Source organism: Saccoglossus kowalevskii, chromosome 8 (assembly GCF_978046115.1).
Source record: "Saccoglossus kowalevskii chromosome 8, keSacKowa6.1, whole genome shotgun sequence".
NCBI lineage: Eukaryota > Metazoa > Hemichordata > Enteropneusta > Harrimaniidae > Saccoglossus > Saccoglossus kowalevskii.
Window position 1 is genome coordinate 11,232,065 of NC_140648.1, and position 25,207 is coordinate 11,257,271.

Sequence of the window (25,207 nt, forward strand, 5' to 3'; positions counted from 1 at the left end):
AGCTAAAAATTAGCTAATTATCATGCAAATTAGGTAATTAACGAGCATGGATTTTTACCAAAACCTAATCAAATCTGCGCATTGGCCCAGAGCATCTATGCACCAAGTTTCATCAAAAACCGATGTATGGTTCTTGAGATAGCAGTGGAACAGTCGGACACACATACACACACACATACACACATACACACATACACACATACACACATACACACATACACACACACTAACTGCAAAGACTCCCATTTTGTGCTTCGCACATGGGAGTCAAAAAGAAAATGGTCCAAACTGACTTGGAGCCAGTGTACTACATCATAGGACATCAGGGAGTTGTCTAGTTAAATAATAACACATGCATGACACGATTGTTGAAATAATCGTCTGATTTGCCAAAATTAATATTCATGAGCAATGAAAAACTCGTCTTTTCAGTAAAATTGTGTCAAAATGCTTTCCGATAACATGTGGCATAGCTCTAAATTGACTGATTCTATCGTCACGGGCTGAAAAAATTATCGAAAAACTGTTGTTAAAGTGTTTGTTGAGACACGTTTTTGATCGGTCTCCAGCAAACTGTGAAAGTAACTACAATTTTTTTAACGTGTTCATAGCAAGTTGCGAAATTCACGGAGAATGCAAAAGCACATTGTTATTCACTCTACTCGTAGCACAATTGCTCAAAATTGCTGAAAATATTTTCAATAACGTTTATCAGTGACAAGTTACCCAATTAGCAACTGCAATATGATTGGCCGAAACCTCTTCAATTATCCAACTCAAGGCAGCTGTGGTACAAGTGTACTAGAAAAACTGTGAAGGCATTGTGAGAAACAACTCCCCGATGGTCAGTGGCGTTAGCCACATATACACTGGCTGGTTTTATTTAATTTAATTTGAAGTACTAGACAAGGTCGGCACTGTAATGTGTTTTTCTGAGAACCAACTGTGTTAAAAAGAGACTGGAATAATTACGTTGTAACACTAACGCCACATTTTCACCATCGACATTTGATTATAATGCATTGTGGGTAGAGGCGGAAATAAGTCAAGCCCAGCGTTGTGAGTTGAATAGTCTATATTAACCGACTATGCTTTATTCAAATGTACAGTTTATTTTAATTTAAATATACAATTAGTAAGAAAGTGTGTAAAGTAGATTTCCATGATTTCCCCCACATTAATTATTATCTTTATTAGAATTATTCACGTTCCCGGTCCATTCACTTCAGCTACCTATCACCCGTAGTATATAAAACTTGCCCTGTGCACTGCTTTATCGTTGAGGTGAACATAATGTCATTATATAGGTACTGCACACACCACCCACAGTCAACTAACCGGGATATACTCTAGCAACGTGTTTGTAACCCCTCACTTCCAGCAAGTCATTTACCCTTTCTATTCGCTCCTCTATATCTTTGTGCATCTCCTCCGTGAAAGGATTGAATCCGAGGAACTTGTTGTGGTCGTCGGGTCGATGGAATCGCCCTTCGAGGTTTTTTACTACACATGCTACCCTCCTATCTTCCAGCGTCATGTTGAGAAAGTTAGAGATTTTACGGAGTTCGTAGATGGGGTTGTCCTTCATGTCCTCGTAGCGGACAAGTATCAGCGGGCGTTCGTGGAATAGCAACCATTGACTGATCTGGCTTTCCCATTCACTGGAGTATTTTTTAACGTAAAGATCCCATCCTGGTAGAAATAACAATGTGAAAAGTAGGTATTATTTAATAACGAACCCAACGCAGCGTAGTGACTATGACTTTTCAACTTTAACAGTTAAGGGACGGCAGTCGTCGCGCTGCGCATGTGCGTCATTTGTGTTGATAAACCATGATTTCCCCACAATCCAATGCGCTCTTCCAATGAAAATCATGAGGTTTGACCTGGGCGTGACTTGCATTAATTACTGCCCATGACTCCTTCGATACCTTCCAATCAACTAAAATACCTAATTAAAATTTGGTAACGTCTCAGTTTGTACTCGTTGATCTGCGCAACTGTAAAAGTCATCATCTTTGTTTATATGAGACCCATATATCTCGAGCATGCGTGGCGCGACGACCACCGCACTTTAAGTGTATAAATGCATATTTGTTCTTATAATATATGTACCTTGTTCATTATAATATATGTTCATTGGAGCGTAACCAGTCTTCCCGGCGTACTGTCTGCTAGCTTCCGCTAACATTGCCTTATATGGGTTTCTGATTAGAAGAATAGCATTCTGAAAACGCCTGATAAGATCTCGCGAGAAATCGTGAGTTTTTTGAACAACGGTGGTTCCTGAACGCCAGTCTTCGTTTTCTCCTTTAAATCCTGAAAATGAGGATAAATGATTTAAAAGTCATAATTATTTTGTTCATCTGAGATATGATAAGTTTGTTTGTTTGGGGCGTCACTTCAGCAGTCAACTAGCTTGGATACAAACATGTAAACCACGTTCAGAATATTGCCGCGGTCTATAAACTAGTTGTCTTTTTCGGCAGGTTGTGCTATCCGCGTGTTCATTACAATTCGCGAATAACTATATTCTAGTCGTAAAAGCGTATAATAATAAAAACATTATTTCATTAAAAAAATGTATAAATTTTTTATTTCATCCTGTTATCATTGAATGTCATACCGGCCGTTGAGGGCACTCCTCTTTATATTTGAATAGCTCACCTCGCTGGTGATTGAAGCTAGCAAACACCGAAATGAATATGACCTCACCTGCGGTTTCTAATGTCGAACTTCTCTTTACATTACCAGTGTAGTAAGTAGTGGCTTGTTCGATAAGATGTCGAACCCAAGTGTTTCCGGAACCAGGAAAACTGGCGAGGGCTACCGTTGGTCGGGACTTCGCTGGCGCAAATCTGACACCGCAACGATCAGCTGGAGTTGGGAGAAACATAAGAATAGGTGAGCAAGCGTGTTGCCTTGGTGATGGGGGTGAATTTTAAAATCGATACTTTTGTTTATTTATAACAGTTGTTGCTCAGTGGAAGACAATTAATCAATATACATGCATGTAACTTTAGTACTACATTTTTATAAAAACATACATAGGTATGTATTATGAGGGCGCTCCTTCTTTACTAAATACAATTGTTCTCAATTGGTAAAACCATGATGGAGTCTGAACAGTCATAACTAAAAAGCATACACGTTACAAATAGCGTAGATACTATGTAAAACTTACGCGGCGCTGTCTCTCTGGGCATATCCACGTGTTTTATAAGTCGTATTTGGGTGTATACCAGAAGCACTGAGAGCAAAACAAGACCAGCAAGTGAGAGTCCCCGCTTTCCTGAAAACAATGAACCATCATTACCTACAACAGAAAAACAATGGAATAACGAAGTACACTCTTAATTTTCGAATAAAAAATGCCAACCAAGATAGCTATAAATTTCTAGTTTTAAAAACCTCACCCACATCAGAATGCATCAATGTGATCAAGAACATGGGCATTAAATAATGATTATGTATTTGTAATTTTATGGAAGAATTTTCCAGGATTGAGATTTTATGCAGACCTGTATCGTTTGTTATTTCGCATACGGGGTCTGGGCTGATAATACAACTTCCCTTATTGGGTAAATACACCATGTGTGCCCTACAAGCCGTTGCGAGGCAACACGTTATGCTAATTTCCTGGCGAACCAATGACGTCAAAGAACAGTAGTGGCCTTCAAAAACATCTTTTATAATTACGGAATGTGTAACTTGGTAAATAGAATTCAAGTCATTTACAGCCACATGCTACAAGACCTCCCTATCAGTAAAGCTGATCCAACTTGATTTTTGGATTTTTACTCAGTTTTGTGATGGACATCAAGCACACCTCAAATCACATCTTCTGACTAGTGTGGCACTATGATAATCAAACTTCCCTGACAGACCGTAGTGTGCCATGGAGGTTGAACTCACCTCCTCTGCCATTTGAACGGAAAATGTTGTTTTTTATTCGAGACAGTTTATACAGCATACCCATGAACAGCCACTTTATTCTTCTCCGGTAGTTGAGACACCGGTCAATTCTCGTCACAACTGGACTTTCTGAACCTCTGCTCTCAAGCGATATGGGACGCTTCTCCGGCGTTGGTGGCGGCGGTGTACTTCTATCCACCTCCAAGTCCCGATTAGGTGGGGTTTTCTCCGATGAAAACATTCCGACGATGGCAGCTCGAGCTTGTCGAGCTTGGCTAAGAGCGGATTCTAATCGACGTTTCTGATACGTCAATTCTGTTATCTTTTGCATCAGTAAGCCCTTTTCGTGCTGGTCAGCCATTTTGCGGACTTCTTTTTCGAGCGAAGCTTTTTGCATCCTTAACGCGGTCAGTGACACCTGTATCGGGATTGTATTGTCGTGATTAGTAGGATGTCCAAGTTCAATATCTAAGTCAGCTTCTCTGTTGACCGTGTAATATGGTCTATCGCTGTCGGGGGTAGGCCCGCTAATGGATGTGTATGGTGGCGGACGACCAAAATTTGACATATTATCCCCGGTCGATCACATCAAATAAAATGACAGGAACATGAAGATAGAATTCTGGGTACTTAATAGATTCTGAAACAAGACAGAAAAACAATAGATAAATGAAGTGGATATATACCGCGTTGTATTCCCAGGCAACGAATACAGCGTGTGTAAAGCGCGTTTACGGAACACGAAATTCGAACATGCGCTACACTACGACCTCAAAGCGGGAGGGTCGTCACCTGCGCACACGCGGGAATTGAGTCCCAAGCGACGATAACAACACACGCTAAAAACGCAAAGGCTCGTGGGTAGATGCTTGTTAGCAAACAATGACACGCTATGGCCATCTGACGCATGCGCAGGTGACGACTCCCCCGCTTTAAGAATGAAACCTAACCCCACAACAAAGGTGTAAACAGCATAAAAATGATGACCCGTAATTAATGGTACAGTCCCAGGGACTCTCAGCCTTCTTTTCATTAAATACTAGTACTCATTTCATTTGTCACACGAAACACGACTTAATAGACGTCGAATTGCGCATGCGTATCTTTATACAACCCAATAACTGTTGTGCAGTCAACGTGTAAATTTTCAAAAATGTTTGGTATTTATGTTTGATCAACAGTAACTTCATTTATGAACATTTAATTTGGAGGGGAGAGGTCAATCTGTTCGCAACTCCCCTCCCTCTCAACCAAATTAAATTGCCCTACCACTGTTTTTTGCTACCACTGCCCTCTCCCCACTCAGTTTTTGTTCCCCGCTCCGTTGACTGCACCTGACTGTTGTTGTTTACTGCAATGACAGTCAGCCCAATCCAAATTTCCTATAATTAACAGTAATTCTATCAATCACAATAACCTTCGTTTTACATCGGTAACTATTTTATTAGGTAATATATTTCACGTTTTGCTAAAACCATTTATTGTGGTTTCATCATAAATACGCACTTATTTCAACTATAGCTGGATAAACAGTCTCACGCCACTAACGAATTAAAGAGAGTAGTTTTAAAGCGCGTGTTCGAATTTCATGTAAATAAACAATGTATTTTACACGCGTTGTATACGTCGCTATGAGTCCCATATCAAACAGCACCCGGCACGACGACTGCCGCCCTTTAATAATATTATACTATGTTATGACATTTTATTTGGAACGTACACAAAACAAAGTAAGGTAATGTCCAAAACAGCAAAGAACGACATGACTACAAGACTAAAACAGATCTAAAATACAAAAAACAAACAAAGCATAATTGGAAAGGATAAACTTGTAAAGTGTGAAGAATTTCAATGAATAGATCATCAATACTGAAATTTTTAAGAGAAATTTATGTCTACATTCTTTGATAAATCTATTTTGACGATCACAATGTGAAATACCCTTTATCACGAAATATTAGTACAAATGTATAAACACCATTGCTAGCATTTGATATTGCCGAATATTAATTATTCACGACCTTATGTCCGCCGTAATTACAAAAACGAACCCCACCCCCACCCCGTCACAGTTATGGACATTATTGGAGTATCATATTTACCGAACATTCCAATGACAATGTTAAGTACATGAATCTATTTCAGGTCATTGCACAGATTTACTTGTCTTTAAGTACCCAGTTCTACTAACTGTATATGCATATATTGCTTTAATACAAAATTTTGGCGTATACTAATTTCACCACTTTGAAATAACGTTAAGGTTACATAAACTGTTTTACATGGCGCCACGTGTCAGTTCGAGTGGTTTCCACCATAACAGTCTGCCAACGTACGTGCATGCGATATATTTTTAATATGACATATAACGACCTTTTATTGTGACAGCGGCAGCAGTCGCCACCCTTATCGTCGTACGTCGTTTCGCCAACGTCGCTGTGCTGCCAATCAGAGCATTGAATTATTAACAGTTTTCAGGCCACGTCGGGCATCACTAAAATCATATCCAGCGCGGCGGCGGCGACAAAGAACGAATAAACATACGAACAACATGCGTAATATTGGTAATCGAAAAAAGGATTAATAAAAAATGTGGTAAAAACGAACCAATAATAGCAATTTCACAAATTTAAACGAAAAGATAATTGAATTGTGAATCTATGAAAAAATGTATCGATGGCCATTTATTAATATTTTATAAAGACACTGACGCCTGACTGACGTACACAGTTGAATGACTGGAACCCATCCCCATCACAAGAAACACGACAACTCTCTTCGGTTACGATTTGGTACTATGGTTGTCGCTGGTAAGTTTGTCTCTTAGAACGAGGTCTTCTTCATGGAGGTCTTCTTTTCCACCTCCTGGACAGACACACCAGTGTGTCGTACACTGATATATAACCATATTTAAAATCGGGACACACAGACGGTTCGATAAGCATATAAACACGCAAGCCTATTATACCATTCATTTGACACGGACTACAAATACATACAAATCAATCCAACTTTAAGGACAACGCGAAAATACTTAACGGAACATAAAATACTTACGTTACTCCAGGTTACATAACTGTAATTTCGTGTAAATTCACCGGAAATAAGATGTATATACTGGTCTTTATCGACTGCGTGTTGCTGTTACACGTCGAAGGGAACTGTAATTAATATGCGAGTGCAAGCTGTTGCACGAAAAAGGATTAGTGACAGAGTGATCAAAACAGTGCTGTATGACGGTGCATGGCTAATCCATGACATTAAATTGGATATTTAGAGTACACTTCATTTATAATTCCAGTTTCACAAGCACACGTAATCGTGGCGAGCTAACAATTCTACCAAACGTAATACCCCGCCCCCTAAAAAAGACCACAACTCGATCAAAATAAATCATTCTATCATGCAAGGTGGATCCGTGTGTTCAGAACTTATGGTTAACACTATTTGTTTTCTACATAGACGCAATTTCATACCAAGTTTTAAAGAATACATCGACTTTAAACATTTACTATACGGTTATACATCTATGTACTAATGTACTAACTAACTGTACTAAGTCGGCTTCGCCTCGGTTGACAATAAGTTCTTCGGGTCGCTAAAACTGTATGTCCACCTCTGTTTGGGGTGAATATTTGTATAATGTAATCTACATGTACTAATGTGACCTGTATGTTCTAATGTAACCTATTTATTCTATGTACCAATGTAACCTGGATGTTCTATGTACTAATGTAACCTACAAGTTCTATGTACTAATGTTAGCTACTTATTCTATGTTCTAATGTAACCTAGATGTTTTATGTACTAATGTAACCTACATGTTCTATGTACCACAATGTAACCTACAAGTTATATGTTCTAATGTAACTTACAAGTTCTATGTACTAACGTAACCTACTTATTCTATGTTACAAGGTAAGCTACATGTTCGAATGTTATGGAAAGCCATGATTGTCTTATCCTACTCATTTACATTACATGATAGTCATTCACCACAACGTGATAGGCATTCACCATTACATGATAGTCATTCACCACAACGTGATAGGCATTCACCATTACATGATAGTCATTCACCACAACGTGATAGGCATTCACCATTACATGATAGTCATTCACCACAACGTGATAGGCATTCACCATTACATGATAGGCATTCACCACAACGTGATAAGCATTCACCATTACATGATAGTCATTCACCACAACGTGATAGGCATTCACCATTACATGATAGTCATTCACCACAACGTGATAGGCATTCGCCACAACGTGATAGGCATTTACCACAACGTGATAGGCATTTACCACAATGTGGTAGGCATTTACCACAACGTGATAGGCATTTACCACAACGTGATAGGCATTTACCACAACGTGATAGGCATTCACCACAACGTGTTAGGCATTCACCATTACATGATAGTCATTCACCACAACGTGATAGGCATTCGCCACAATGTGATAGGCATTTACCACAACGTGATAGGCATTTACCACAACGTGATAGGCATTTGCCACAACGTGATAGGCATTTACCACAACGTGATAGGCATTCACCACAACGTGATAGGCATTCACCATTACATGATAGTCATTCACCACAACGTGAGACATTCGCCACGACGTGATAGGCATTTACCACAACGTGATAGGCATTTGCCACAACGTGATAGGCATTTGCCACAACGTGATAGGCATTTACCACAACGTGATATGCATTTGCCACAACGTGATAGGCATTCGCCACAACGTGATAGGCATTCGCCACAACGTGATAGGCATTTACCACAACGTGATAGGCATTTACCACAACGTGGTAGGCATTCACCACAACGTGATAGGCATTTACCACAACGTGATAGGCATTTACCACAACGTGTTAGGCATTTACCACAACGTGGTAGGCATTTACCACAACGTGATAGGCATTCGCCACAACGTGATAAGCATTCACCATTACATGATAGTCATTCACCACAACGTGATAGGCATTCACCATTACATGATAGTCATTCACCACAACGTGATAGGCATTCACCATTACATGATAGTCATTCACCACAACGTGATAGGCATTCACCATTACATGATAGTCATTCACCACAACGTGATAGGCATTCACCATTACATGATAGTCATTCACCATTACATGATAGTCATTCACCACAACATGATAGGCATTCACCATTACATGATAGTCATTCACCACAACGTGATAGGCATTCGCCACAATGTGATAGGCATTTACCACAACGTGATAGGCATTTACCACTACGTGATAGGCATTTACCACAACGTGATAGGCATTCACCACAACATGGTAGGCATTCACCATTACATGATAGTCATTCACCACAACGTGATAGGCATTTACCACAACGTGATAGGCATTTACCACAACGTGATAGGCATTTGCCACAACGTGGTAGGCATTTACCACAACGTGATAGGCATTCGCCACAACGTGATAAGCATTTGCCACAACATGATAGGCATTTACCACAACGTGATAGGCATTCACCACAATGTGATAGGCATTTACCACAACGTGATAGGCATTCGCCACAACATGATAAGCATTTGCCACAACATGATAGTCATTCACCACAACGTGAGACATTCGCCACAACGTGATAGGCATTTACCACAACGTGATAGGCATTTGCCACAACGTGATAGGCATTTACCACAACGTGATAGGCATTTGCCACAACGTGATAGGCATTCGCCACAACGTGATAGGCATTCGCCACAACGTGATAGGCATTTACCACAACGTGATAGGCATTTACCACAACGTGGTAGGCATTCACCACAACGTGATAGGCATTTACCACAACGTGATAGGCATTTACCACAACGTGTTAGGCATTTACCACAACGTGGTAGGCATTTACCACAACGTGATAGGCATTCGCCACAACGTGATAAGCATTTGCCACAACATGATAGGCATTTATCACAACGTGATAGGCATTCACCATTACATGATAGTCATTCACCACAACGTGATAGGCATTCGCCACAACGTGATAGGCATTTACCATGTGATAGGCATTCGCCACAACGTGATAGGCATTTACCACGTGATAGGCATTCGCCGCAACGTGATAGGCATTTACCACAACGTGATAGGCATTCGCCACAACGTGATAGGCATTTACCACAACGTGATAGGCATTCGCCACAACGTGATAGGCATTTACCACAACGTGATAGGCATTTACCACAACGTGTTAGGCATTTGCCACAACGTGGTAGGCATTTACCACAACGTGATAGGCATTCGCCACAACGTGATAGGCATTTACCACAACGTGATAGGCATTCGCCACAACGTGATAAGCATTTACCACAACGTGATAGGCATTTACCACGTGTTAGGCATTTGCCACAACGTGGTAGGCATTTACCACAACGTGATAGGCATTCGCCACAACGTGATAGGCATTTGCCACAACATGATAGGCATTTACCACAACGTGATAGGCATTCACCATTACATGATAGTCATTCACCACAACGTGATAGGCATTCGCCACAACGTGATAGGCATTTACCACAACGTGATAGGCATTTACCACAACGTGATAGGCATTTACCACAACGTGATAGGCATTTGCCACAACGTGATAGGCATTTACCACAACGTGATAGGCATTTACCACAATAGGCATTCGCCACAACGTGGTAGGCATTTACCACAACGTGATAGGCATTTACCACAACGTGATAGGCATTTACCACAACGTGATAGGCATTTACCACAACGTGATAGGCATTTACCACAACGTGATAGGCATTTACCACAATAGGCATTCGCCACAACGTGATAGGCATTTATCACAACGTGATAGGCATTTACCACAACGTGATAGGCATTTACCACAACGTGATAGGCATTTGCCACAACGTGATAGGCATTTACCACAACGTGATAGGCATTTGCCACAACGTGATAGGCATTTACCACAATAGGCATTTACCACAACGTGTTAGGCATTTGCCACAACGTGGTAGGCATTTACCACAACGTGATAGGCATTCGCCACAACGTGATAGGCATTCGCCACAACGTGATAGGCATTTACCACAACGTGATAGGCATTTACCACAACGTGTTAGGCATTTGCCACAATGTGGTAGGCATTTACCACAACGTGATAGGCATTTGCCACAACGTGATAAGCATTTGCCACAACATGATAGGCATTTACCACAATGTGATAGGCATTCACCACAACGTGATAGGCATTCACCACAACGTGATAAGCATTTGCCACAACATGATAGGCATTTACCACAACGTGATAGGCATTCACCATTACATGATAGTCATTCACCACAACGTGATAGGCATTCGCCACAACGTGATAGGCATTTACCACAACGTGATAGGCATTTACCACAACGTGATAGGCATTTGCCACAACGTGATAGGCATGGTGGTTATAGACTTTGCATTGACCACAGCACATACTTCCGCCATGAGGGTCGTGAGAGTGTCATGTGTGAACTGTGGTCTTCCAAGCTGTACGTGCATGGATTCTAGAATACGTCTCACTGTGCCGATCTGCCGCTCCCAGATGCCTCCAAAATGTGAAGCATGGGGTGGGTTCAGAATCCATTCACATTTGTGGTATGTAAGGAACTTCTGTATCTGCTTCTGGTTAAGTTCCTTGATGGTGGCATTGAGCTCATTCTTTGCACCTATGAAATTTGTGCCTTAATCACAACGCAGCCTCTTAACAGGACCACGGATGGCCATGAAACGACGAAGAGCGTTTATGAATGCAGAAGTGTCCATTGAATCAATTATTTCTATGTGTATTGCTGTCGTGTATAGACAGACAAAGATAACTGCCCATCGTTTAACTCCTGAAGCTCCGCCTCTGGTCCTCCTAGATACTATGTTCCACGAACCAAAGACGTCCATACCGACGTTAGTGAAAGGTGGGGTGTTTGCCATTCTGTCTGCAGGTAGGTTTGCCATTACTTGAGTCAACGGTTTTGCTCGTAGTCTTCTACATGTTGTGCATTTATGTAATATGCTGCGTACTAGGTTGTGCAAACCAAGTATCCAGTAGCCTTTGGCTCTTACTGCAGCCAGTGTGAGATGTCGGCCTTGGTGTTTTGTTTCTTGGTGCACATGTTCTACGATGAGTTGTGAGATGTGATTGTTCTTCGGCAGTACTATTGGATGGCAACTGGATAGTTCGAGATCTGCTCTGCGAATTCTTCCACCAACACGGAGTAGTTGATCTTCATCCATAAATGTATTCAGTCGATAGAGAGGGCTATCTTTTCTCAACTCATTACCACCAGTGTCTGTTGGCGATAATTTTTTGAGTTCCTTGGGAAAAACGTCTTTTTGTACTGTGCGAAGTATATGATTCTCTGCACGTTCCAGGATCTTGGGTGTAAGTCCTTCATTGGTAACTTCTTTACATTTAGTCTTGTAGGTCTGTATCTTTAGTATGAGGTTTGCTACTGCTCGTCTGAGGGAGGTCCATGATGAGAACCTTAGAAACCTTTTGGAGCCTAGGTGGCCAGACGGGTTATCTGGACTTGGTTTGCGTTTTTTGATGTCTGTTGCAAACACGCAAGGTTTTTTGCGCACTTCAGGATCTTCATCACTGATGTCATAAGTATGTTGACCGTTGTTTGTTTCAGGTGTGTGATCTGGCTGCCAGAGAAGTTGTGGGCCTTTGAGCCACATGGTGTTACTAAGTTGATGGGCTGGGACTGAGTGTGTCGCTAGGTCAGCCGGGTTCTGGCTTGTGGGTATATGACACCACTGGTCTGGTGAGGACGAGTTGTGGATTTTCTGGATGCGGTTAGCCACATATACATGGAATCGCTTAGCTTCATTATTCAGGTATCCCAGGACTATTGTGCTGTCCGTGTAGTAGACTGTACAGTCTGTGGGACTTCTGATTTCTGCTTTGATCTTGCCTGCTAACTGAGTGGCTAGTACAGCTGCACACAGTTCTAGACGAGGTATGAATACTGCATTAGTTGGGTTCACTTTCAAGTATGCAACTGCTCCAATAGCTACATCACTGGCATCACAAAAGATGTGATATTCCCTTCTCTTTACTGGCCCAAATGCATGAGGGGTGTAACAGCGATGTATATGAACATTCTCAAGGTGGACCAGACTGTCTCGCCAGCATTTCCACCGTGGTAGGTATTCTTTTGGTAGTGGGTCATCCCATCCTACATGCGTGTCTTCCTTTACTTTAGAAGTTTCTGCTATTAGACCACGTAGAATCCGCTTACCCTCTATTGTGACTGGAGCCAATATGCCTAAGGGATCGTAAATGGAGTTCAGGATAGCTAGAACTCCCCGCCGTGAAAATGGCTTCTCTTGAAAGTTAACTTTATACGTGAAAGTGTCCAAGTGTAGGGACCACTGGATACCTAAGGATCTCTGTGTGGGTAGTGTGTCTTGGTTAAGATCCAGGCATTGCATATCTTTGGCGCGTATATCACTGGGTACAGAGTTCATGACTTCTTTGTTGTTAGAGACAATTTTGTGGAAGTTTATATTCCTAGTAGACAACATCTCTCGTGTTCTCCTGATGAGACTGACAGCTGCTTCTGCATCTGGCTGAGAGGTAAGTCCGTCATCTACATAGAAGTCTGAACATACAAATTCTCGAACATCTTCTCCGTATGTTGTATAATTTTCTTCTGCTATCATTCTTAGACCGTATGTTGCAAACAGATGAACGTTCATTCGGTACTGAATCACAGGTTTCTCTGGATTGTTTTCTTGGAACCAAAAGAAGCGTAGATAGTTCCTGTGTTTCTCATTCACATGGAAACTATGAAACATCTGTTCTATATCACCCATAACTGCTATAGGGTGACATCTAAACCTCAGCAAGACACCAATGAGACTGTTCATCTGGTCTGGCCCTTGAAGCAATCCATCGTTCAGGGAAGTTCCATTACACCTTGCACTGGAGTCAAACACTACTCTGATCTGTGCTTTCCTTGGGTGGTATACCCCAAAGTGAGGTAAATACCAAGCGTTGTCAGAAGCTAATTCTGAATCAGGAACAGGACTGGCGTGTTGACGTTCTATTACCTTCTCTGTGAATTGTAGGTATTGTTCCATCATCTCTGGTTTTCGTTGTAGCTGCTTCAAAAGATTTTTGAAGCGACTCATTGTTGTCTGGTAGTTGTTTGGTAGTCGCCTTGGGTCGTATCTAAATGGTAGGGGTAGTTCTAAATTTCCCTTCCTGTTGATGTGGGTACCATTTTGCATGATGTGCAAGAAGCGCTTGTCTTCTATAGAGTGGGCTTTCTTCTCATCATCTGGTGTTTCTCGAAATACATCTTCTCCACTGGCTGTGTCAGGTGCTATATTTTCACTGATACGAATGTGATTGTCACATTTAAGTGGGTTCTGTATAGTTGTCCAGCCTACTTGGTTATGGTTGTTGAGACTTATTTTTGTGCGACGAACAGATGCTCTAACTGTACCTCTAACTGTTTCAAAGCACAGGTCGCCAGATACTGTCCACCCTAGGTCGGTACGTTGAGCCCAAGGTGCACTGACTGGTCCATTCCTGGATTCTCTAATTTTTAGGGGCTCTGGGCAGTTTCTCCCTATCAGGAGATGTATCCCAATGTCATCCTGTATCTCTGGGATTTTGTCTGCTATTGGTCTGAGATGAGTAAATGATCTGCATATTTCAGGTGTTGGTATTTCGTTCTTGTCACAGGGTATACTGTTGTTCTCTAGTACAACTGGGAGGGTGAATTTCTTCTTACCATCAGTAGCCTCGATGACAATGTGATTTCCTCGCCTACCTCTTCTATTTTCCCCTTGGCTACTGCATGTGGTGAGTTCGTATTCCAGTTCTGGACCTTGTATTTTTAGTGCATCGAACAGGTATGTGTCTCCATGCAGGCATTGGACTGGTCATCCAAGACAACATACGTTTCTATGATGTTCACTGGATTGTGTTGCATGTAGACTTTTGCAGGAACTATCTTACCACATGAGCGTGCACCTGGACACTTGTTGAGCTTAGTACACTTTGATGTGGCCTCCTGACTTGTTTCATTCTTTGGTGTTTCTGTTTTCTGTTCTTTTGGTCTGGTTGTCACACCAGGTGTGGTGTGTAGACATGAGACATGTTTAGTACTGTTGCAGACTGAGCACTTCACACCAGTGTCGCAGTCTCTGGCAAGGTGTTTGCGTGTGCATTTGAAGCACAGCCCTTTATTCTTACAAAGTTCTATTCTGTCTGCTATTGTCAGGTCATGCTTAGATGTCTCATGGTAATCACACTGCTTCTCGGTGTCCAGCATTTTCGTAGCGCGGACTCTAGCACTGCTTTTGGCTTGTTGGTTCGATCTAGCCTTGTCAGATGTAGCGATTGAGTTAGCAAACCTCGGTATATCTGGGTCATTCTGTGTCCTAGCTGTATTTCTAAGAAATTCTGCAAAGAAATAGAATGGTGGGAATTTCCCATTGCTTTGCTTGTAACAGGATACCTTCTCTCTCCATTTGTTCAGGATGAATGCTGGTAGTTTTTCAACTATGGGATTCAGAACATGTGGTGTGTTCAATGTGCTGAGATCAGCAAGTTCTTCCATGTGTGCCAGTGTGTCGGTACACAGATCAGCCAACTCTAGGAGCTTCTGGTTGTCATCTGGACGGACTTGGGGAAATGAAATCAGCTTCTTTATGATAACAGCTGTGATCACTGCTGGGTTTCCAAACCTGTTTTCTAATTCTTTCCATGCCTCCTGGTAGGCAGTTTCGACATTCTTTACGAACCGCAGTCTAAATCTGTCAACTAAGATCTTAGGTTCTCCTTTGGTGTATTTACTGAGAAAAGACAATTTCTCAGTTGTTGGCACACACGCTGTCTGGACCATAGATTCAAAGGTTCTACGCCATGGCAGAAACATGATAGGATCACCACCATATACTTCAGGTTCTTGAACTGGTAGGCGTTGACGAGCCAATATTTTGATGTATTCACTGGGAAGATGTGAGGATTCTGCATTTTCGCCTGCTGGTCTGAATTGCTGTTGTGATGTGTTATTCTGTACCATACTTGCATCCCCTGGCTGTTTTGTAGTTTGGAGTGAGGAAATTGTATCATACCCAGTAAGTGTAGTTGGTGGTGGAGGTCTTGGTTGTTCTAGGAAATAGGGTGAAGCTTGTGGTTTGAGGTTATGTTCGTTACGCGTACGAAAACGTAAGGCGTGATCATTAGACGTTTCCTGAGGTAATGTGAACATCTGTTGTGTTGCACCTTCTTCCACTACTTTCTGAAATGCTTCTGCACTTGCCTGTGTGACTGCTGCCTTTTTCTTTGCTTCTAGTATTTTCAAATTGGCTTTGAAACTGGCTTCCATTGCTGCTTGCTCTGCTTGCTGTTTGGCTATGGTTATTTCATACTCAGCCTCTTCTGCTGCTGCCGCTGCATTGGCAATTGCTTGTGCGTGGGCGGTGCTTAACCTTGATGATGCCCTTGACATGACTGAACCCGATACTAAGAGTGCGTGTTGAAGTTCAGGTTTAATTCTTGGAGTTCTCTGCCTTGCCAGTAAGTCTGTTATTTCCATTTCAACAAGTTGTTTATTTCTACAGAAACGTGATTCTGTATAAGCTGCGTCATTGCGCATTTCTTCTGAATGGTCTTGGTCATAAAGATTCATCACATCTACGTATGTACATTCATACTGGTGAGTAAGGGTACCTAGTTCATTCGTAATTAACGTGGGCTCACTCCGTGTGGTTGGAATACTCAACATGAGCTTATTTATTCGGTTCCAGATTGCTAACATGCTTTTTTCTGCATCACTGATGCCATTTGCTAGTGCTTTAGGTGTTAGCTTTCTTTAGCACCTCATCTCCGTGTTCACTGACAGATTCATCTTTCCGCTCATTTTTGTTATGTTGTTCATCATACTGTTCAGAATACACTGGAGTTTTATTGTCACCATATTCTGTCATATCTATTCCATCGAGTTGGATTTTACTATTTTCTGCCATTTCTATTCATAGGAGTTCATTAACAATGTTCTATGGGTTAATAACGGTATACACAAGTGACATCTGAGTTTACCACTAACCTGCCTGATAATGTATGTATGGTATTACATACAGATTGTTTGTTCACACTGGTGTACTTATACAGTACAAATGTTCAGCCTAGCGTATCATGTAGAGGTCACGCTAAACATTAGTATCCGTTGTGTTTACTGCCGCTGTACACTGAAGACATCAATAGATTTACTGCAGTATGGATTCCGATAATTCACTGTTCTAGGGTCAAACTGCGTCTATTATACCCATACTAGTGTCAACCATGCTCAAATAATCATCCCTCCAGTGCATCGGTTTAGGTCGGATTTATTTAAAACACGGTGAATTCTATAACATAAAGCAATACAGACGCTGTGAAAGTAACTGTGAAACTATTTGTAATCATGAGGTAACGATCTCACTTCATGAATGACTTTAGAAATATCACACATTTCCAGTAACACAATGTAACAAACAGGTCTTAAATAAATGTTCAAAAGATTGTAGACTTACATCGTTGGGTCTCTAAAGCAGTATTTCGGTTGAAATGTTCGGTAGACGCTGCGTAGAAATGTGCTCGTAGCTTTTCATCATGGCTGCCTATTATAAACAAGCGTTTTAGCGCGATTCGAACATGACCTGTGATGGCGCACTCTACATGCGTAGGTGGTGCTATTAGCGGCCTTTCTGTTTTGACGAATCACGAAATAAAGATAACAATTGAAATTCTAAATAAACTTGTGTACAGCACACCTATCACGTTGTGGTAAATGCCTACCATGTTGTGGTAAATGCCTATCACGTTGTGGTAAATGCCTAACACGTTGTGGTAAATGCCTATCACGTTGTGGTAAATGCCTATCACGTTGTGGCGAATGCCTACCACGTTGTGGTAAATGCCTATCACGTTGTGGTAAATGCCTATCACGTTGTGGTAAATGCCTATCACGTTGTGGCGAATGCCTATCACGTTGTGGCAAATGCCTATCACGTTGTGGCAAATGCCTACCACGTTGTGGTAAATGCCTAACACGTTGTGGTAAATGCCTATCATGTTGTGGTAAATGCCTAACACGTTGTGGTAAATGCCTATCACGTTGTGGTAAATGCCTATCACGTTGTGGTAAATGCCTATCACGTTGTGGCGAATGCCTACCGCCACTATGTGTGTTTATTGTATTTACAATCATGTTAACGCCCTCTTGTGTTCGCTTTACATTTTGCTACACATGCTCTGTTCTCTCGTTGTGTTTTCCCCGCCATGTTGGTTCTGTTTTCCCGTTGAGAAATAAACGGAGTTACTCGCTCGTTAGCGCTCCAACTGAAGTGTCTGGTTGTAGTCCAAGCTCTGTATACAACAGGTCTGTGTCCATACTGGCGTGGTGGCAGCGTCCTTCGGATCTCACGTCATTGAAAGGTAATACGGACATCGTTAACTCACAAGCATGCTATACACGTACGGACTTTACACACGCATATTGTGTACAGCCAGTCAGTCAATATATCGACTGGATAATACCGACGTTGATTTCGTTAAGCAATACTAATCATTATGGCCAACCAACAACGGGCGCCCAAGCAGTGGTGTCTGTCAAAATCAGAAACAATTACTTCGTTTGAAAGCTGGCGTCAGAACCTGGTCTACACACTCTCACTAGACTCAAATTTTGCGCAGTTCCTCGGTGAGGGCATACAGTGGACAAAGCGAACCAAGGCTACACCGCTGAGAGGTTTCACAGATGATGGAGAAGACATCCAGGCCGGCAGAAGACAAACTGCCCAGCAGAAGGTCAGTGCCCTAGAACTAATGTTGGGGCAAATAGCCAACTTCTGTCCAATCATATCTCGCAACATGATAGTCAAAAATTCGACATCCATGAGCAATATTTGGCAGGTAATCCGTCTCCATTTTGGGTTCCAGTCCACTGGTGCACACCTGCTAGATTTTTGTAATATACACCTTGAACCAGATGAACGCCCAGAAGATCTCTTCCAACGCTTAACAGCATTTGTTGATGATAACCTGTTACGCAGCGACAATGGTATTTCACACCACGGTGAAACAATAACTGACGATGAGGAAATTTCCCCTTCACTTGAGAACTACATTGTACTCACTTGGTTACAACTAATTCATAGTGACCTCCCCAAACTGGTTAAACAGCGGTATGGGACTGAGCTGCGGACACGGACTCTAGCTTCTATAAAGCCCGAGATCTCGCAAGCATTGAGCTCACTTTTAGATGAAATCCACATGACTGAGGACGCCACTGTCATGCTCTCTGCTTCTTCAAGGCCTCAGAGGGGACGCATCACACCAAAACCAGTGAGATATCGAAAGGCTCGGCCCAGGGAACGCAAAAGCCGCTCATGCCCATTATGTAAGCAGGCCAGCCGTCCAGACAACCATTTCCTCAGCGAGTGTGACTTCCTGCCGGACCAAGATCGTAAATTCATGACCAAGGCCAGACAGATTGTTAATATACTCGATGACGTTCCCCAGGACACTCAACAGGGCGATGATGATCTCAGTGACTCTGACACTGCGAACGTCCCTACTGCCCTTAGAATACAGGTTCGTCAGTCACCATATATTGATACATTTTATGGCCACCAGGTTACACGTCTTACCATCGACAGTGGTGCCACTGGCAATATGATTCTACTGGCCACCACAAAACGTCTCGGCGTCCCAATAAAGTCTAGTTCTCAATCAGCACGTCAAGCAGATGGTTCATCTCCCCTAAAAGTTGTGGGTGAGACCAAATTCGCAGTGAGTCGCGATGATACGAATTTCAAGTTTGAAGGCCTCGTTGTCGAGAATCTCGATGTTGAAATACTCGCAGGTACCCCTTTCATGGAGGCCAATGATATAAGTGTTCGTCCAGCCAAGCACCAAGTCACTGTGGGAGACAACACTACATATACATACGGTTCATCGCCAAAGGGCAGTCATCGCATTCGCCGGACACTCATACTACGCGCACCACCAAAGTCAACAACAATTTGGCCCGGTGATTTCATAGAACTTGACTTGCCTACAGAAATCAAAGACTCAAGCAAGGCATTTGCACTTGAACCACGAGTAGAATCTTGCTCGCTTTCAGTCATATCATCTGACAAGCCATGGCCTGCTCCAAACATTTATTCAACCATATCAGGTAAAATTCGGATTCCGAACCAGACCAACACACCCCAAAATTTGAAACGCAATGAACATTTTTGCCAAATATGTCCTGTCTTCGTACCACCGACAAACAAAGACAGCATAGACACTACACTTCATGTAACATCACCACACAAATCAGTTCTTCCAGAAAAGAGCTACTCAGATTCGGTTAAAATTGACCCCGACCAACTCCTCTCTCCGTCTCACCGAGCAAAGTTCGCAACATTACACCATGAATATAATGATGTCTTCAACACTGCAATCAAGGGTTATAACGGTGCTTCTGGCTCATTTCAAGCAGTCGTCAACATGAGTCCTGTTCAACCACTGCAGTGCAAGGGCCGTGTTCCCCAATACTCCCGTGACAAGTTGGCTGAGTTACAACAAAAGTTTGATGAACTTGAAGAGCTCGGTGTTTTTGCTCGCCCGGAGAACGTACATGTCAATGTAGAATATGTGAACCCCTCATTCTTAGTCAAAAAACCAAACGGTGAATTCCGTCTTGTCACCGCTTTTGCAGACGTTGGCCGCTACAGTAAGCCACAACCCGCCCTCATGCCAGACATCGACAGCACACTACGCCAAATTGCACAATGGAAGTATATCATCACCACCGATCTCACTAAGGCCTTCTACCAGATTCCCCTGTCACACGAGTTACAAAAATACTGTGGCGTTGTAACCCCATTCAAAGGTGTCCGCGTATATGTGCGTTCAGCCATGGGAATGCCAGGCTCTGAGACAGCGTTGGAGGAGTTAATGTGTCGCGTACTTGGTGACATGCTTGAGGATGGTAGCATTGCCAAACTCACAGATGATCTGTACTGCGGTGCAAATACAATCGAGGACCTTCTTGTAAACTGAAGACATCTCCTGTGTAAGTTAGCAGCCAATGACTTAAGACTGTCACCATCGAAAACTGTCATCTGCCCGGCAACAGTCACAATTCTCGGTTGGGTATGGAATGAGGGAACCATCCGCGCAAGCCAACACCGTATCTCTACGTTGTCGTCATGTTTTCCACCGGAAAAGATACGCATCCTACGATCATTTATAGGCTCCTATAAGGTCCTAGCTAGAGTGCTACCAGGCTGTGCTTCTCTTGTTGCTCCACTAGAAGATGCGACTATTGGACAACAATCCCAAGATAAAATTCAATGGTCGGATGAGCTTCGCGATTCCTTTCGTGTTGCTCAGGCAGCATTATCATCAAATTACACGATCACACTCCCCAGACGCACAGATCAGATATGGATCGTCACTGATGCAGCCATTAAAAAACACAGTGTTGGGTCCACCATGTATGTCTCGCGTGGTGACAAGCTCCACCTCGCAGGTTTCTTCAGTGCCAAGCTTCGAGGCCGTCAGGCAACATGGCTTCCATGTGAAATTGAGGCCCTTTCTATTGCCATCGCAACAAGGCACTTTGGGCCATACATCATTCAGTCCCACCATAAACCGTGTATTCTTACCGACAGTAAGCCATGTGTGCAAGCGTACGAAAAACTTTGTCGGGGTGAGTTCTCAGCAAGCCCACGCATAACAACATTCCTCTCTTCTGTTAGTCGTTACCAGGCCAACGTGCGCCACCTGGCGGGCAAGGACAATATTCCATCAGACTTTGCCAGCCGCAATGCCGCAGAGTGTACCACCCCTACCTGTCAGATATGTTCGTTTGTAGAACGTGTGGAAGACTCGGTTGTCATGAACACATCCGTTGAAGACATATCATCAGGAAATAAACGCCTACCATTCACCAATAGGGCAGCGTGGCAAACTATCCAGTTGGAATGCGCTGATTTAAGACGCACACATTCTCATCTCACCCAGGGGACTCGTCCATCTAAAAAGCTAACTAACATCAAAGACGTCAAACGCTACCTCAACATCGTCACTATTGCCAAAGATGGTCTACTTGTAGTCAAGCGTACTGATCCATTCGCTCCACCTCGCAAGTTGTACCTCGACAGGTGTTAGATGGCCTCCTGACAGCAATTCATATTCGTCTCAGTCACCCGTCTTGTTACCAAATGAAGCAGGTCCTCCATCGTTATTTTTTCGCACTGGACATGGACAAGGCAATCCAACACGTATCCACCTCTTGTCACCAGTGTGCCTCACTTAACAAAGTACCTCACACAATTGTTAAGCAATCAACTTCAGATCCACCAGAATCTGTGGGCAGCTTATATGCAGCAGATGTAATTAAACGTGAAAGACAATTAGTCCTAGTCGTCAGAGAATGCGTCACGTCATACACCACAGCGTGCCTCATAGAAGACGAACGCAGTGAAACATTGCGCAACACCTTACTGCGACTTTGCATTGACCTGAGCCCCCTTGATGGTCCACCCGCAGTTATACGAACAGACCCAGCTCCAGGTTTTGTAGCCCTATCAAAAGACAGCCTTCTTCGAAAATACCGTCTGAATATTGAGGTCGGCCGCATCAAGAATCGCAACAAAAACCCTGTCGCAGATAGAGCAATACAGGAAGTTGAGGATGAGATTCTCCGCCAGGATCCACTGTGCGCAACTATTACGCCACTCTCCCTCTCCATAGCAATCGCTCATGTTAACTCTTGCATACGTTCAAGTGGCTTATCGGCATGTGAAATGTGGACCCAAAGAGACCAATTTACCAATTACCAGCTTCCTATTAGCGACCGTAAACTTATTTTAGACAAACACACGAAACGTTTGGCTAACCATAAAGCTAGCGAGAAGTCAAAAGCTCCTACAGTAAAAACCACCAGTGCACCCAAACTTGAAGTTGGGGACCTCGTCTATCTGCACTGTGACCGCAATAAGTCTAGTGCCCGTGATCGCTACTTAGTGACTGGTATCGATGGCCAATGGCGTAACATCCGCAAGTTCCACGGTAGTCAACTCAGGCAAACGTCATACCGTGTCAAAGAGTCAGAATGTTATATCGTACCTTCTCCGAAAGACACCGATCAAAACCCTATGTCATATCATCTGGACGAAGATGACACTCCACTATCTCCAACACATCCACCAATACCACCAAGTATACCTTCCGATCTAACACCGGCAACAGGTTGCACTGACACTCCCTTAGAAACTGAGTCGCAAAGTATTGGCTCAATAAACCCAATATTGTTGACTCCTGGAGACCAGACACCAACATCCCTGGCTGATGATAATCCAAAAGTCATGCAGCCCGTTCAACATAGACGATCAAGCCGTAACCGCCGGCTTCCTGAAAATCTAAAAGACTATGTCATGGACTTTTAAGTCTGTATTCAGTTTAGATTATTTTTTGTGTCTTTCCAACAACAATTTTGAATTATCATGTTGCCTGTCATTTTTCCTCATGCGTTTCCTTTAGTCTTTTCGAAAATGATGTAAGTTAAAGACAATAAGTGGTTACGCCACTATGTGTGTTTATTGTATTTACAATCATGTTAACGCCCTCTTGTGTTCACTTTACATTTTGCTACGCATGCTCTGTTCTCTCGTTGTGTTTTCCCCGCCATGTTGGTTCGCTCGTTACTCGCTCGTTAGCGCTCCAACTGAAGTGTCTGGTTGTAGTCAAAGCTCTGTATACAACAGGTCTGTGTCCATACTGGCGTACCACGTTGTGGTAAATGCCTATCACGTTGAGGTAAATGCCTATCACGTTGTGGTAAATGCCTATCACGTTGTGGTAAATGCCTATCACGTTGTGGCAAATGCCTATCACGTTGTGGCAAATGCCTATCACGTTGTGGCAAATGCCTATCACGTTGTGGTAAATGCCTATCACGTTGTGGTAAATGCCTATCACGTTGTGGCGAATGCCTATCACGTTGTGGTAAATGCCTATAATGTAATGTAAATGAGTAGGATAAGACAGTCATATCTTTCCATAGAATGTAACCTACAAGTTCTATTTACTAATGTAACCTACAAGTTCTATTTACTAATGTAACCTACTTATTCTATGTTACAAGGTAAGCTACATGTTCGAATGTAACCTACAAGTTCTATTTACTAATGTAACCTACAAGTTCTATGTACTAATGTTAGCTACTTATTCTATGTTCTAATGTAACCTAGATGTTTTATGTACTAATGTAACCTACATGTTCTATGTACCACAATGTAACCTACAAGTTATATGTTCTAATGTAACCTACAAGTTCTATGTACTAACGTAACCTACTTATTCTATGTTACAAGGTAAGCTACGTGTTCGAATGTAACCTACAAGTTCTATTTACTAATGTAACCTACAAGTTCTATTTACTAATGTAACCTACATATTTTATGTACTTATGTAACCTACATGTTCTCTGTACTAATGTAACCTACGTGTTCTATGTACTAACGTAACCTACTTATTCTATGTTACAAGGTAAGCTACATGTTCGAATGTAACCTACACGTTCTATTTACTAATGTAACCTACAAGTTCTATGTACTAACGTAACCTACTTATTCTATGTTACAAGGTAAGCTACATGTTCGAATGTAACCTACAAGTTCTATTTACTAATGTAACCTACAAGTTCTATGTACTAATGTTAGCTACTTATTCTATGTTCTAAAGTAACCTAGATGTTTTATGTACTAATGTAACCTACATGTTCTATGTACCACAATGTAACCTACAAGTTATATGTTCTAATGTAACCTACAAGTTTTATGTACTAACGTAACCTACTTATTCTATGTTACAAGGTAAGCTACATGTTCGAATGTAACCTACAAGTTCTATTTACTAATGTAACCTACAAGTTCCATTTACTAATGTAACCTACATATTCTATGTACTTATGTAACCTACATGTTCTCTGTACTAATGTAACCTACGTGTTCTATGTACTAACGTAACCTACTTATTCTATGTTACAAGGTAAGCTACATGTTCGAATGTAACCTACAAGTTCTATTTACTAATGTAACCTACAAGTTCTATGTACTAACGTAACCTACTTATTCTATGTTACAAGGTAAGCTACATGTTCGAATGTAACCTACAAGTTCTATTTACTAATGTAACCTACATATTCTATGTACTTATGTAACCTACATGTTCTCTGTACTAATGTA

At 42.2% G+C, this 25,207-nt stretch overlaps 2 protein-coding genes across 5 annotated transcripts; both read right to left on the reverse strand.

Annotated features, from left to right (window-relative positions):
- Positions 1-1,057: 1,057 nt before the first annotated feature.
- LOC100367968 (sialate:O-sulfotransferase 1-like) lies at positions 1,058-7,102 on the reverse strand. Of its 4 annotated transcripts, none has more exons than XM_085502164.1 (6): positions 6,973-7,102; positions 3,976-4,555; positions 3,185-3,292; positions 2,716-2,877; positions 2,116-2,319; positions 1,058-1,692 (listed from the first exon to the last, which is right to left on the reverse strand). In XM_085502164.1, the coding sequence occupies exons 2-6, from the start codon at positions 4,481-4,483 to the stop codon at positions 1,334-1,336; spliced, it is 1,341 nt and encodes a 446-aa protein (XP_085358290.1). In that variant the 5' UTR covers positions 4,484-4,555; positions 6,973-7,102; the 3' UTR covers positions 1,058-1,333. The 4 variants fall into 4 exon arrangements, with proteins under 4 accessions (XP_085358290.1, XP_085358289.1, XP_085358288.1 ...); XM_085502163.1 differs by having other exon boundaries at positions 3,185-3,316; XM_085502162.1 differs by having other exon boundaries at positions 3,916-4,555.
- A 4,545-nt stretch (positions 7,103-11,647) lies between these two features.
- Positions 11,648-16,740, reverse strand: LOC144360249 (uncharacterized). The gene is made up of 2 exons (XM_085502686.1): positions 14,934-16,740; positions 11,648-14,802 (listed from the first exon to the last, which is right to left on the reverse strand). Exons 1-2 carry the CDS (start codon positions 16,738-16,740, stop codon positions 11,648-11,650), a joined length of 4,962 nt encoding a protein of 1,653 aa, XP_085358812.1.
- Positions 16,741-25,207: the final 8,467 nt, after the last annotated feature.

What these genes read in the sequence shown, in the direction of transcription:
- LOC100367968 (XM_085502161.1), bottom strand. Translation starts at nt 4,483, where the DNA reads ATGTCAAATTTTGGTCGTCCGCCACCATACACATCCATTAGCGGGCCT. An exon ending in CCGTTCAAATGGCAGAGGAG is followed by an intron (nt 3,317 to 3,915) that starts GTGAGTTCAACC and finishes TTTCTGTTGTAG; the next exon opens with GTAATGATGGTTCATTGTTT. An exon ending in GCCCAGAGAGACAGCGCCGC is followed by an intron (nt 2,878 to 3,184) that starts GTAAGTTTTACA and finishes TCCCAACTCCAG; the next exon opens with CTGATCGTTGCGGTGTCAGA.
- LOC144360249 (XM_085502686.1), bottom strand. Translation starts at nt 16,740, where the DNA reads ATGTTAGCAATCTGGAACCGAATAAATAAGCTCATGTTGAGTATTCCA. An exon ending in TCCAGGTGCACGCTCATGTG is followed by an intron (nt 14,803 to 14,933) that starts GTAAGATAGTTC and finishes TAAAAATACAAG; the next exon opens with GTCCAGAACTGGAATACGAA.